General features: G+C 45.2%; 2 protein-coding genes across 10 annotated transcripts in view; one reads left to right on the forward strand and one right to left on the reverse strand.

Moving 5' to 3' along the window:
- The window catches only part of rps7 (ribosomal protein S7), a 37,993-nt gene extending 25,097 nt beyond the window's left edge, over nt 1-12,896 (reverse strand). Inside the window, exon 1 of the mRNA XM_062559403.1 lies at nt 12,893-12,896. The gene's annotated coding sequence lies outside the window, so the exon portion shown is untranslated. The remainder of the gene's footprint in view (nt 1-12,892) is intronic.
- Nucleotides 1-14,453, forward strand: part of myt1la (myelin transcription factor 1-like, a) — a 37,631-nt gene that overhangs the window by 1,994 nt on the left and 21,184 nt on the right. For all 9 annotated transcript variants that reach the window (XM_037448761.2, XM_037448757.2, XM_037448753.2 and 6 more), the window contains exons 2-5: nt 7,084-7,171; nt 7,246-7,300; nt 7,446-7,479; nt 9,923-9,985. In XM_037448761.2, the coding sequence (XP_037304658.2) occupies nt 7,246-7,300; nt 7,446-7,479; nt 9,923-9,985 (152 nt within the window). In that variant the 5' untranslated portion in view covers nt 7,084-7,171. The remainder of the gene's footprint in view (nt 1-7,083; nt 7,172-7,245; nt 7,301-7,445; nt 7,480-9,922; nt 9,986-14,453) is intronic.

Genomic DNA, 14,453 nt, shown 5'->3' on the forward strand with positions numbered 1-14,453 from the left:
AATAACACAGCTTTAGCAATTTTCTGTAATACCGTTTTTTGGAGCGTATCCGAGGATTTGAGAATTTAAGCAAAGAATTCTAGAAATATCCAGTTTGTGTCAATAAGTGTGTCAGATATTTTCTTAAAACTTCAACAAACAGAATTATTATTACCTGAAATTACCTGAAACTACTGGACTGAAGTTTTCGAAAGGACGAAACATTTGGTGCTTGGATTCACAGATTTTATTCCTATGACTGAAAGTCTCTTCTGGTTATTTAGCTCCTTAGTTTGAGACATCTTGTGTTCCGGATGCACTTTAGAACGTGTGGCCACCTGAAATGTCCAAATCAGAAATACATGGTCATCACGAAGGAGTCGTTTGAATAGGCGCTCAGTGACCTCTGACCTTCGACCTGCAGTGGCTTGTTTTGGCTCGTGGTTCCGGCATCAGGTGAACTCTGCTGAAAGGAAACACGAGTAAAATAAAAAGCAAAGAACTCCTTGATTTCCGTTCCGCTCTCTGCAGTCTGAAGGAAGCTGCAGAACGGAATAAAGAATAAACTGAAGAAATAAAGAGGTGGTTGGGTCTCAATAACCACTCTCCATTCCCAGCCGGGGGTCCATTCACGTCTCAGCCACAGACCAGAAGCGGCCCTCCGGGTTCGAGCGAACGTGAACCCGGAGCTGTCGTTCCAATCTGTTATTTTCCACCGACTTCTGTGCAGCGGCAGCTCATTAAAAACCAAAGAGCCCAGACGTGTTGCAGCGGCGCGAGAGCCGTGTGAAACGTGACGCCGGCACCATTTGCATTCGCCGTGTTACAAATTGCTAAAACTTCGTCGCTGTTAAAGTGTCTTTGATGGTGCTTCTCAGCCAGGCAGATGCTCAGCTGCTTCATCAGGATCTGCTTGGAAAGTGTAGCTGGTAAAAAGAGAGACCAACACAGGGAAGAAAAGATTTGCAACTTAGCATCTGCTCAATAAATACTAAGAAAATAATGCAACACGTGTAAATAACAGAATAAAGGTCTTAATCTGCCTCTCTGTGGGGCCAGAGCCAGACAGAATTCCTAACATCCATAACTCCACAAGTGTTATGTTGTTGCGAAATGCTTCGAATTTGCAGCATAGTTTTTTAGCGTAGTTTTGTAGCGTGGCTTTAAAGCTTGGTTCTGTAGCGTAGTTTTGCAGCTTGGTTTTGTAGCGTAGTTTTGTAGCGTGGCTTTAAAGCTTGGTTCTGTAGCGTAGTTTTGCAGCTTGGTTTTGTAGCGTAGTTTTGTAGCGTGGCTTTAAAGCTTGGTTCTGTAGCGTAGTTTTGCAGCTTTGTTTTGTAGCGTAGTTTTGTAGCATAGCTTTAAAGCTTGGTTTTGTAGCGTAGTTTTGCAGCTTAGTTTTGCAGCGTAATTTTGCAGCGTAGTTTTGTAGCGTAGTTTTGTAGCGTAGCTTTAAAGCTTGGTTTTGTAGCGTAGTTTTGCAGCTTAGTTTTGCAGCTTGGTTTTGTAGCGTAGTTTTGCAGCGTAGTTTTGTAGCATTCATTTGCAGTGAAGTTTTGTAGCACTGCTTTTAGCATAGCTTTGCAGCATACCTTTGCCACGTAGCTTTGTAACGTTTCTTTGTAGCGCAGCTTTGTAGCATTGCGTTTCTGCAAACGTGACTTGAGCGTACATCGGCTCATATAAGTTGTTATTCAAGAGTCGAAGAGATTCAAGAGTTGAATAACAACTGCTGAACTGTCCGTCTGTGGTTTATTAAATCTGAGCTGCTGCCAAGACACTCATCAATCTGATTAACTCCTTCTGTTCAATGGAGGCTAGAAGTGAACACACACACACACACACACACACACACACGCGGTAGAAGGCATCGTCCACTTTCTATTCTGGAACTCCTAATGACTCACAGTGTAAAAAAAACCACATACACACACTGAATGAATCATGGAGGTAGATCCTGTTCTTTGTGAAGCGTCTGCGTGGAACTCTTCATGTAAATGGCGGTTTAGGATAGTTTATAGAAGTGATTAATGAATAACCTTTTTATTTCGGTCCTATAGACTTTTGACCTCGGCCTACTCGGTTAGATAGTCTCTGTCTGGACAATGAAAGACAAGCTTGCAGTCTCATGTCTTCGTCTGTCTGGGGTTTACCGTAATGAAAGGGAAGAAGTTATCTTCTGTCCACACTGATCTGTGAGGAGTAACGATCGAGGATCTGTGTGTCCACTGACAGATCATTACCACATCCACCCCTCCACCTGCCAATCACACAGCCCCCCTCTGATGGGGGGGAGGGGTCAATAAGTAGCCCCGTACATTTACGCTTTCATTTCAAACTAAATGCATGACGTCTAACACCCTTTCTCCACTCTAGTTCCATTTTGCTTCCCCGTTTACTGCTCCTTCTTTGGAAATTGTTGCTTGGCAACGGACGAGCAAGAGCTAACGTTAGCTGAACAAAAAACATGTGATCTACCTGATCGTTAAAAGTACAGTTTGATTTTAAGAAGAGAAATTACCCATAATGCCCAGCAGCCCGCACCACACTAATCCGCTGTAAGGTCACGTAGCTGCAGGTTTGATTTCTCCTGCAGACGCGCTCAGCAGCACGAAATCAAAGCCCAAAAGGCCTAATTCTCTTCCAAACACTATTGTTACAAAGTGCTCCGTCAGATCAGAACCTTAACAATCAGTCATAAAAAAAGCAACAACATGATGACAAACGTTAATCATCCTGACTCTATTGCCGCTGTCCGACAAACAGACGAGGCTAGTTTTGGTAAACCAATAGAAGTTTAATTGCAAACTAAATATTGTTACAATGTGCAGATCTCCTCATGGCCGATCAGGCCCCCCCTTGCTTTCACATTCCATCATTAAAAGAACTTAGCGGGTGGACATGAACCGACCGGCTTTATTCTGGCCAGAAAACCCTGCAGGGTCTGTTTCAAGTTCATGTGTGGAGAACGCAAATGTATCCGTCAAGGAAATCTAAAAAATGACTCCAGAATTAAGAGGAAATATGAGTTATTTGTTTTTTTTTAGAGAGGCAAGGTGAAAAACAGCAAAAACATTTTTTTAGGCGCAACTCTCACCGTGAGAAACATTGGCGACCGGGCTTGGAAACACATAACAATAAATAAATAAACTGAGTTGGCTTTAGCAACAAGCAGTGCAGGAATGTCATTTACTATGCTAATGCAGAATTCCCATAAGCCTTCATTGTCATGTAGCATGCAGTCTGAATTCAGCTGTGGTCCTATCTGCAGATCGCAGTCAGCTGCTGCTGCGCGGCTCTCTTTGTGATTGGTCAGAGGTTAATTGATGCGGCTAATCACCCGATCGGTCCAGTCTCCATGGAAACCAGGAGTGGGGCTGTGTTCAGGAGGGAGTGAGGGGGGGCTTAGCTGCTGTTTCCTGTGTGCGTTTTTTACTCCACCGACTTTACAAACTGAACTGCGGAACATTTGTACGCCTCAACCCTCGTAGGGGGGGGGACACTCTGCATTTGCCATGCGTAAACTTTCGTTTAACCATGTTATGTTTATTTTGAAAAGAGACTCCATGCCTGTAGTGAGTTAAAACTGTAAGATTCAAGTTTAGTTCTGGATAAAACCCGACGTCTCCCTTGAAGTAGAGACAGACGAGCAGACAGACAGGCAGCTGTGCTCTGTCTCACCCTCCCTCCCTCCCTGTCCCTCTCGCTCTGCTCAGTTTGTATTGTTTGGTTTGCGCTCTGCGGCGTCACATCACACACCAGGTGTGTTTCTGTTTGATAAAAGTGCTCCGCTGCTATAAAACACAGAGCTGCGCTGCAAACAACACACCTCACCTGGCTGAGTGTGTGTTTGTGTGTGTTTGCACCCACAAACATTTGCCTGTGTGTGTTTGAATATGTGTTGCCGGCTCTGCAGGCCTGAATCTGGAGCACTTTTTTGGGACAAATAAATATATTTTAATGATTTTAATGAAACCTGCAGACCGCCAGATGTATTTTCTCCATTGACATAAACCGAAACCAGATTCATAAGCTGCTCCGGAAGATAACAGAAAGCAATATCCGCAAATCTTTGCCCTATGAAGTCATGTGTGGGTGTATTATAAAAAAATTAAATTAGTAATGTTATTTTAATTTGATACGGTGCTTGAAATGTATACACTTTCAGCCTTTAAGAGTGAAACATTGCCACATGTGCAAAGGTTAGCGTCAGGTAACTAATAAATACTTGTTTCTGATTGGCTGGCCAATAATGATCCAAACCCCTCAAGCAGCACTGAATCGCATCATTCCTTTGGATTGACACCCTCTGAGATGTCTTAATATAATAGTTATTTACCCTACCCCAAGCGGATCATGTGGTAAATAAACTATTAGAAGAGAGGATTCATGTAATTGTCAGTCTGAAGCTACAGGGGGCGCTGCAGCCACCAGGCTGTGCAGTACGCTAGCACATAGGTACAGAGTGTATTATACATCTATGGCAGGGTAGGGGAGGCTCTGAGCTGTTCTGTTATTCTACATGTCTGCGTGTGCGTCTGTATGTGTGCGTCTGTGTGTGTGTGTGTGTGTGTGTGTGTGAGAGAGTGTGCATATGTGTGTGTGTGTGTGTGTGAGCCTCAGTATAGGGAGCTCTGCAACATATTGTACCAGACAGGCAGAGTGTTGGACTGAATACTAAACAGCAGGAAGCTCCTCTTCACACGGCGCCGATCCAGCCGTATAGGACACACACACACACACACACACACACACACACACACACACACATTAGGCGAGACACACACGCTGACTACTCAAGCTTGTTCTTTAATTTTTTGCTTCAATAATTCAGGTTAGTCTACCATACAAAGAATACATTAAATAACTTCTCTAAAAATAACAAGCATATATTGTACATTATTATACGTTGCTGTCTGCAGCCACACACACTGTGATAGCAGTTAGATACTTGTTAGGACCCTCGTGGACATTATATGTCCTGAGAAGTTTGAGCAAAATCTCCCCACGAAAACGTTTCATTCCTCAAATATGTGCAGACTTCTCAAAGATATTTTTCCATTTCAAAAATGTCTTTGCAAAATGTCACGTTTTCTCGTAAAAATACATTTCTTGTCCTCTTTCTAAAAAAGATTCCTCACTATTGCAAATAAGTACTAATTTTTCAAAAATGTCCTCACAATCCAAAACAGTGTCACTATGTAAACTGCAATCCTCCCAGATTCTCACTTGTACTCACTAAACAAAAAGGTCCCAACTCTCCAAAAACACCCCCACTTTATAAGTCCTCATCATCCATAGATGTCCTGACACTCCAACATGTCCTCACAATGAAGGTCCGCACCGAGACATTGGTCCTCACAATGATAGATGGATAAGATTGCACACACACACACGTGAAGAGGCAGAACAAGGACACGACCTATGGACACACACTGGTGATCACATATACACACTTGTGAAGTTAGTACATTGTGTGCACACATGCACGTTTATACATGCACATCTACGGCACACACACAACCATAAGAGTGTGCAGCCCACTCAGTGGTATAGTTTCCAGGGAGGTGGGGGGATTTGGTTTTTTCTTCCTCTGGCGGAGCTCATGATGGGGGGGGGGACTTTGTTTGATGTAAGTTTGCGTTGGAGCGCGCTCAGTAGAGTAGCGGCCTCAGATGCACTCGGTGCGCTGTAGCAACATAATGGGAGTAGGCTGAGGGTTCAGCCGAGGCTGTCCAGAATTTACATTTATATTAACGCTGAACCCCCCCCCACCCCCCTCCTCCCGAGCAGCACTGCAGCCGAAGAGGAAGAGCGGCTGTGTTCACGTCTTCATCACCAAACTGTTGTTTCAGCCTCGTTTTTTATGTTGCTGTTTGCAGGAAAACCTTCGCAGCAAGAATCTCGGGAGATTTGTTCATGATTTGGGCAAAATTCTGCCTCTGCACTGAGCTTAATGAAGATGATGGAAACAAGTTGGGCTGTAAACTGAGTGATTCCAGCATTCAACATTTTCTGCACTTCAAGGTTTAGAACTGTAGGACTCACCCTGGATTATTTAACAAAGCTTTGGAGCAGACGGCTGAAGAATCAATTCAAAGCGCCACGTTACAGTCACAAATTCATCCAGAATTGAAGCAGAATTGTTTGCCGCTCCATTGCTCGATGTTTCTTGTCCAAGGCCAGTTAAAAGTGCTTCCTTCCTCCAACACAAGAGAAACATTAAGCGTTACCATGCAAAGTAAAACAGCTTCAAGAGAGATTGAAAGAGTGGAATCAGACTAACAAATACAAATGTTTGATTAAAAAGAGTGGAGAACGTTTCCAGTTTCCAGAATGAGCATCGCCATGGCAGAGACCTGTCAATCACAGAGAAGCCCCGCCCTAAAGCATGCCCTGTTATATGGTCTTAGTATTTAGTACTAAATCTACATCATGCTGTGAAGAACACTAGAGATTGACAGCATAAACTCATGTTTACAATGTTTACTGAATAAAAAGATATAAAAAATATACAACCATAGGAGTCGCCCCCCTGGTGGTCACTAGAGAGAACACAGCTTTAACACGTGAATCTTCACAACCAGAGGTGGCCACCAGTTTAAATGAACTTGTATGTCTTGAAGATCTCGGCCATTTTATTTTCAGAAGCGTATTGTCCAAAGTCATTACCTCCACTTTGCTTTTGCTTGTGTTTAGCAGCATTTCAGTCCACAAGGCCGTGATATTCATGTGAACTTTTAAAGCTTGTTTGCTGCTTCTGACATTTGATTCCGTGGTGCCTGGGATGTGCTTGTTGCAAAATGTTCTCTTGTCTCATGCGGTGTAACAAAGCGTGGTCTCGTCCTTTGAAGGAAAGGTCTTCTTTTCTCCATGTTGCTGGTCTCATTATGGGCCATTAGTTGTCTATGCTGTGAAACCTCTGCAGACAAACACCTAATCGAGTGAGTGAAATGTCCCGGTGTCACGTTGGGTCAGCGAGTTCTGTTCAAAACCTGAATGAAAAACAACACGCGGCATTTTAAACCATACTAGAAAGGTGCACAGCGGGTGCGTCGGGTGTCCCTCCAGCGCCGTCAGCTCAAAGCCGCTGTGTTCACCTTTCAGGTCATGACTCTGGAAGACGGCCTGTGAGGCTGTGCTCGGTGTGAAGACTCTTCAGCTACGGGACGGTGCCACGCCGAGCTCTGACCAGGTAAGCGACCCGCTTTCACCACGTGGGGAGCGAAGCAAGCACACAGCAGTTTGACTCTGACTCTCCCTCCTCAGATGGAGGTGAACGCGGCCAGAAAACGCCATCGCACACGATCCAAAGGAGTCAGAGGTATCTGCTCGCCCTTCTAAAGTTGAAGCAACCACATCCATCCAAAAAGTCGACTAATGCCACAACCTCGAGGAACCTGAGATCTCTGTGATGTGTTGCTGTTGGTGTGATAACTTGAATCCTTTTCTTTGTGCTCCGTCTGAAGCCGCCGTGGAAGCAGCGACTCAGGAGTTGTTCAGGTAGGAGAACCGGGCCGGTGTGGCTGGTGGTCCCGTCCTGGGTGAAGGAGGTGTTTGTGTGTTCAGCCCGACGCAGAGCGGCTTCCTACCTGTGAGGAACTAAATATAACACATAAAGCCACCGGTTTTAAATTCACTGACTATTTATTAGTATAACAATGAATCAAGACACCAGCAACTTGCTCAAATATCCTCAAAGTGAAAATGAACATATACACACATTTAGAAGTGAATCCGATATCCGATGTTGGAGTGTAACCACGAATAATCACCACCGTGATGGCACAATGTCGTTAATATGTTAACGATAGTTGATTATTGATTTGGATTCTCCTGGCCTGTGAATGCAGAATACCTCCAGCACCTCTGCATGTGTGTGTGTGTGTGTGTGTGTGTGTGTGTGTGTGTGTTTCCGCTTCACTTAATCTCATTTAGTAAAACTGACAAATCTGTGTGTGTGCAGCAGATTAAGGTCGGACCGGGTCGGAACGGGTCGGCGCTTCACTGTAAACAGCACGTCCCTCCTGTGGGGGGGGGGCAGAGGAGCAGAGGAGCACTATCATTCAGCTTAAGCCAGGGGCCACATGTGGACAGATGTGTACACAACGACTCACACTGTAAATACTACGAGTCACAAGTCGTTGAGCGTTTCTCTTAAGTGAGTTTTCATGTGAGTCACGTGACTCGTGTGGGTCACGTGACTCGTGTGACTCATCCACAGGGATGAACGTCACCGCGATGCCATGTGGCCGATTTAGAGAGAAGAAGACGTGTTGCCGTGGTTTTAAAAGTCTCACGACGTGACTTCATGTTAATTGCTAAGTAAACTCGTCACATATGTCACCCGCTGGGGGGAGGGGGGGGGGGGGGGGGGACACACCTCTCGTCAGTGAAGTGTTTTCAGGGGCACCTGATCGCTGGGGGGGGGGGATGATTAAAATCTAACGAGCAGAGAGCCGCCAAACGCTAAAAGTGATGCAGACTTCCATGAAGGTCACAGTAACAAGTCCAACTTCTTCAAACTGACAGCGGTGGATTCTGCAGAGTGACATGAAGTAAATGTAAATCTTCCATCTGCTGCTTGGCCTCTGTAACGCGTTTAATAGATAAATATAAAACTAATTCATTTATGCCGACATCCTACCAAAGGTACACAGGGAGATTTGGGAAGATATTTTAAGATTTAATATTTGTCTTCACAGTGGTTTTAGGCCCCACTTTATTCATTTTGAACCTTCCGAGTTTTACTCTAGTTTGGCGCAGTTATTATTATAATATGTTTTTTTTCTGTATTTCTCATCTGAAATGAATAACACATTTCTATTGCAATAAGTGAAATATTCCATTTAATCTGAAGGAAAATGACATTTGACACGGCCTCAGGATTAAGAAAAGACAACAAAAAGTTGAATTGACTGAAATGTGAGTTGAACTTTTCTGAAACTTAAAGAGCAGAACTATGACGAATAAAATGTCTTAAATGTGACTAAAACTTAACGTTATCTTTGTAGCATCCCCCCTTCTAGTAGAACGGCCTCCGTCTTAAAATGTCGATAAGTGATGCGGAGTCAAGAAACTTAGTGAATAAATATTCAGTTGCTTTAGAAACAAGTTTCTCTTTTCACGGAGGAAACAAATAGAGAAATACAGCAACAGCTTGTTAAGGTTAAGGCTGCACTGATGCATTTTGGGAATTTTAAGCATGATGGAAAGCGTTTTTGACTTTTTTACCACACACACACACACACACACACACACGATCAATAGACACACGATCAGCCTCTGCTGATTGATGAGCTGCATCACCTTGAGCGAACCGCCTCGTCTTCCTCCTTCTCATCTTGTTCTTCCATCCTCCTCCTCCTCCTCCTCCCCCCTCCTCGCTCTTTCTGAGCATAATTAAACTCCCTCCCCAAGTGTTCTTCCTCCTCTCTCTCCTCATTATGTGTTCTATTCTCTCCTCTTCCTCCCTTTTCTCTCTTCATCTCACTATGGTTTTTTCTCCTCTTCTTCCTCTCCCCCCCCCCTTTCATCCTCCACCATGTCTTCGCCTTAGTTTCTTCCTCACCGTTTATCTCCTTACCTTCTCCCCTCCTCCTCCTCCTCCTCCTCCTCCTCCTCCTCCTCTCGTGATGTCAGCCTGCGGTTACACAGCGTGTCGGGCGGAGGGTGGGCGGAGCTCGGCGGTGTGGGTTTGTGTGGTGGGGGGGGGGTCAGAGGTCGCGGTGTGGCGTGCGCGTCTCGAGGGCCTGAAGGCTGCAGCAGTGACTCACAGCTCCGGAAGAAAAAACACAAAGGAAGCTTGAACGCGCTGCAGGTCCTTTTGGACTCAGTGAGACGCCTCCTGGACCAAAGTGAAGATACTGGTGGAGGTCAGGAGGGAGACACCTCCCCCCTCCGTGCATCACTCACCTCTCCCCCCCCCCCCGTGTCTCCTCCCCAGCTGTCCCACTCCGGGCTGCGATGGCAGCGGACACGTCAGCGGGAAGTACGCCAGGCACCGCAGGTACGCCCCCTCCACGTGTGTGATGATGTCATCGTCTGGCCTTTGATGTTTGTCAATAACCACATTTTCTCTAAATGTTCTTCTGGTATTGCTTATTACTTCATATGATATATAAGAACCGATAAATAATCCTCTAAAGCTTCAATTATCTTCTCTAATTGTATCTCGAACGGGAATTTAGCTTTTTAACTAAATGAATACTTATGAATACAAGTATTTACCCAAAATATAACTGAACATTTAAATGAACAAAAGCCAAAACCAGATGGGTTTTTAAATTCGGAACATTTTAAAAAGAGAATCATCTTGTGAAATAACAGGGTGTGGGTGAAGGGGGGGGGGGGGCACTTTGCACACACACACACACACACACACACACACTCTGTGGCGGATGGTGCATCAGACGCCAGTGGTTATTCTGACCTGCAGCGACATCATCAACCCTCAACATGATCTCATTTGTCTTGGAGGGTTCACTTCATTTCGTTTTACTGATGCTGCTAAACCTGCGTTTTCCTGCACAAATCCGGGACGAAACCTTTGAAGAAGCAGGTGAAATGTACATCAAAGCGGGACTGCAGCTGCATGGAAGGAGCCCACAGAGGCCCCCGCTCACAGGGGCCGTCTCTCTGAGGGCCGCGACGCATTTCTTCATCGTCGGATTTAAGATGCAACGATGGGTTGTGAAATCAAAGCACCGGTGTTTAGGTGTTTAGGAGCATCTCTCGTGGGGGGGGGGGGGCTCAGGACAGCAGTGGTCTGACGGAGAGATAATGAGAAGGGCAGGACGGTGAATCGCTGGCAGAGCGAACTGATGCTGCTGAAAGGGAGAGTAAGAGCTCTGATATTCACCAAAATAACACATCTGCTGCTGGATTCTTTTGTTTTGATCATCGCGAGTCTTGATCAGCAGACGGAGTCGCCCAGTTGTCACCGACTTGTAGACGTTCAAATCTCCATGTTTTTTCTTTTTCTTGTTCCCCAAACTGCTTTGAGGACTTTTCATCAACGACGGCTTGAAAAGCTGCAGCATCAGAAAGTTCCTCCTCTGTGCTTCTTCCTTTCATCGCCTCTCGTTCAGTCAAGGGAAGAGAGAGAGAGGAGTGTGATGTCTGGGGGGGGGGGGACCATCCACTTAATCAGTTGTTCATCAGCTGATCACATGTCACAACGTCTGGATTTACAAAGAGAACACATCTGTCAGTCACTTTCTATAGCAGGTCGGGAGGTTTCCCTCCAGATGTTACTGAATCTCCTCGCTGGGGAAGACGCGCTTATGTCAAATAAAGCAAACAAAGCGTCGGATGACGAGGCATCACTTCTCACCTCAGACAAATGAGTAAATGAACCACATTTATTTACAGGATAAACTGCACACTTACTTGGCTTTAGGGAACAAAACTCCTCAGTTTGAACCATAAAAAGAGAAATGTTTGTCCACTAGTAGATTTCTGCAGTCTTTGCATAACCAAATGTAATTTACTACATAACCAAATGTTTCTGAATCGTGGCTCTTAATGTAGCTCTGGTTTTGGTCTCCTCCACCTCTCAATGTTTCTTCACCAGCTCCTCTCAGGGCTTCATTGGAGGCTTGAAAAGCCTGAAATGTCAGAGAACAGAAACAGTGACAATAATAAATGATAATAATAATAATGATGTGAAAGGAGCAAACATGCTGCTTAAAGCCGAAGAGAACAAGGCCACATGAAAGATACCACCAAGTAAGATGAAATAATTGGTGTGTGGCCCAGTGACTCGTCCAGCAGGTTTAACGAACACCTCCAAACCAACCAAAGCGAAAACGCCTCACAGATATTGATCAGCGTGAGCTCCTCGTCGTCAGGGCGATACTCCTGGCTGGTTTGAGGTGTTCGTGCGGGACCAGAACACGGCTCGCCGATCACTGCCACGTGCAGCTTGAATCCCACGCAACACATCCGGGTTCTGACGGATCTGCTCGTGGAATTTGCTGACAGCAAGAAAAACAAGGGAATGAAGCTGCTTATTATCTGCGTTAAGATGACCTCATTCCTAACAGCACCAATCACAACATTTCTCCACATCCCCCCTGCTGGGATCCATGGCTTCTTCAAGCAGAGGCACAGGTTGTGCATTGTACTGAATGAGTTGGGGGGGGGGGGGGGGGGGGGAATCAAAGTCATTGTTGCACCCCCTTCTGTTTCCTTCTCCCTCCCCTACCTTTCTTTGTGTCTCTCTCCCTCTTTCACCCCCCCCCCCCCCTCTCCCCCCTCCTCGCTGGCTTTCTCTCTCTCTCTGGAGGATGTCACCATGGCGACAGCACCGTGCGGATGCTGCAGTATGAGGACCAGGAGGGATACAGCCTGTCTCCCATGGCAACTGCTAGTATAGGATGTGAACATCGTGTCGCCCACATTGCCCCTCCTCCCCCCCCCCTCCCCCTATTCGTCTCACCGCCACCACCCGATCTCATACACAGTATATATATTTATATATATATATATACAGTATATGCCCCCCAGCCCCATCCTCTGCTGGTGCCAAAGCGTTGCCGCGGTGATGGCTGTTAGCAAGTGGCGTTGCCGGGGGCAATTCTTGATTCTACCTAACCACACATACCCAGATTTAATTATCAGACTGCAGCTGATATTTCTGTCGCCTCACTCTGCTCATTTTAGTCTTTTTGGGGGGGGATTTCAAATGTGAAAATTTAAAAATATTTTTCTGCCATCGGAGTTAATAATTGAAATGTCCCTTTTTATTGATGGAGACGTGAATAGTTTGTTAGAAATAGAAATGGGAAAGTTAAATCGACCACAATTAGACGGTAACAGAAATTACCGTCTCTGATTGGCTGACAGGTATCGGCCTCCTGCGTGGTTCTGGTCTAAATGTGCTCAAGGTATATTAAACAGCATGTAACCATAGCAACAGCACTGATGCTTCATCAGCAGCAGCATCGGTGAGATGATGGTAGACACTATTGAGCTTGAGGCGTCCAGGTAGAGACATTAATGACATCCAGGTGTCCACACAAAGACAATAGACTCCAGGTGACCTTGAACCGTCTATAACAGACTCTACGACTCATCTAGAGACAATAATGAAGATCTCTATGTAGAGATTTTAGATGGAGACTAAAGAAACCTCCAGGTGTCCATGTAGAGACAAAAATGGATCCCAGGTGTTCTCATAGAGAAGATGGTTGATGGTTGGCCCTGTAGGGAGAACAATGGACTGCAGGTGTCCTCAAAGGCACAAGCATTGACGCAGGTGTCCTTGTAGAGACCGTGGTGGAGGTCCAGGTGTCGCAGGTTCAATTGGGCTGAAAAAAGCCCTTTTAGCCTCAAATAGGTGTCAAAGAAGCTCTATAAATGGAACTCATTTGCCAAACATAATGCAGGAGCTGGTGTTGGGACAGAATGAGTCCTCACAACAACATGTCTGCAGAAGGTTCACATTTGAGCCGATCGGAAATGAGTGATCGATCGATTATACACGCTCCGTGTAATAAGCAGACTGCAGCGCATCGGTTTAGTGAGAAGAGAAAGTGTGACGTGTGACGCCCCCCCCCCCCCTTCTCGCCCCCCCCCCCCTCGCTCTCTCTCCCTCCACATAATTACCATGCATAGTCTCTCGCTCTTGTCTGCAGCATTCCCTCGTTCCTGATCTGCTTTAATTACCACCAGAATTTTAATTGGCGGGAGACAGCAAGGTGGCTGAGGTCACACACACACACACACACATATGCACACACGCACACGCACACACACACACACACACACTATAAGGTAAAAGATGGAGGGTTCATTTGAGGAGATGTGCATTATCTCTCAGGAATATGAAATGTTGTGTTATATGGTCAATACAAATGATGCAGTTCCTTCTCTAAACTAAAATATTGATCTGCATTTCTTCACCAAATAGTGATCACATGAATGTAATTAATTACACTACAGGAAATTGAACATCTGTTCTTTTCCTGAAGCGACAGTATTCTCATGTACATTTGTCTCATTAATATTAGAATATAAGATTATACTTTTGTTTAAATCCATAGTTAATGACCCATTGAGGGAATAAAACTCACAACGCATCTTAAAATTCAAAAGTCCTTTGTTTATTTGAGATAAAACACAATTAATACAAAGATGGATTTACAGTAAGAGGCAGAAGTCGTAAAAAGCAGCGCGCCTCCTTTTGTTTGCTCAAGCCACACGTTGTGCGTCTAGTATCTGAGAGTTGTGGTGTTCCACAGGGCTCCACCCGAGGCCCTCCGTCATTTACAGCCCCTTGGATCACGTTCTCTGCACTCATCTACATGTCAGCTCCTGTAATTATGGCACAGGGCTTAACGAATATTTTTTCTCTTTTCACTTGGTTACAGGAAAAAACAAAGTCAAGAGAAGCACCTCCTCCAAACACAAAATAAGCCCTTTCATATGGAAATAGACTAATTGATTTCCTAAAATCCACATTAAAGCCGTGT

The sequence above is a fragment of the Pungitius pungitius genome, chromosome 20 (assembly GCF_949316345.1).
Source record: "Pungitius pungitius chromosome 20, fPunPun2.1, whole genome shotgun sequence".
Classification (NCBI taxonomy): domain Eukaryota; kingdom Metazoa; phylum Chordata; class Actinopteri; order Perciformes; family Gasterosteidae; genus Pungitius; species Pungitius pungitius.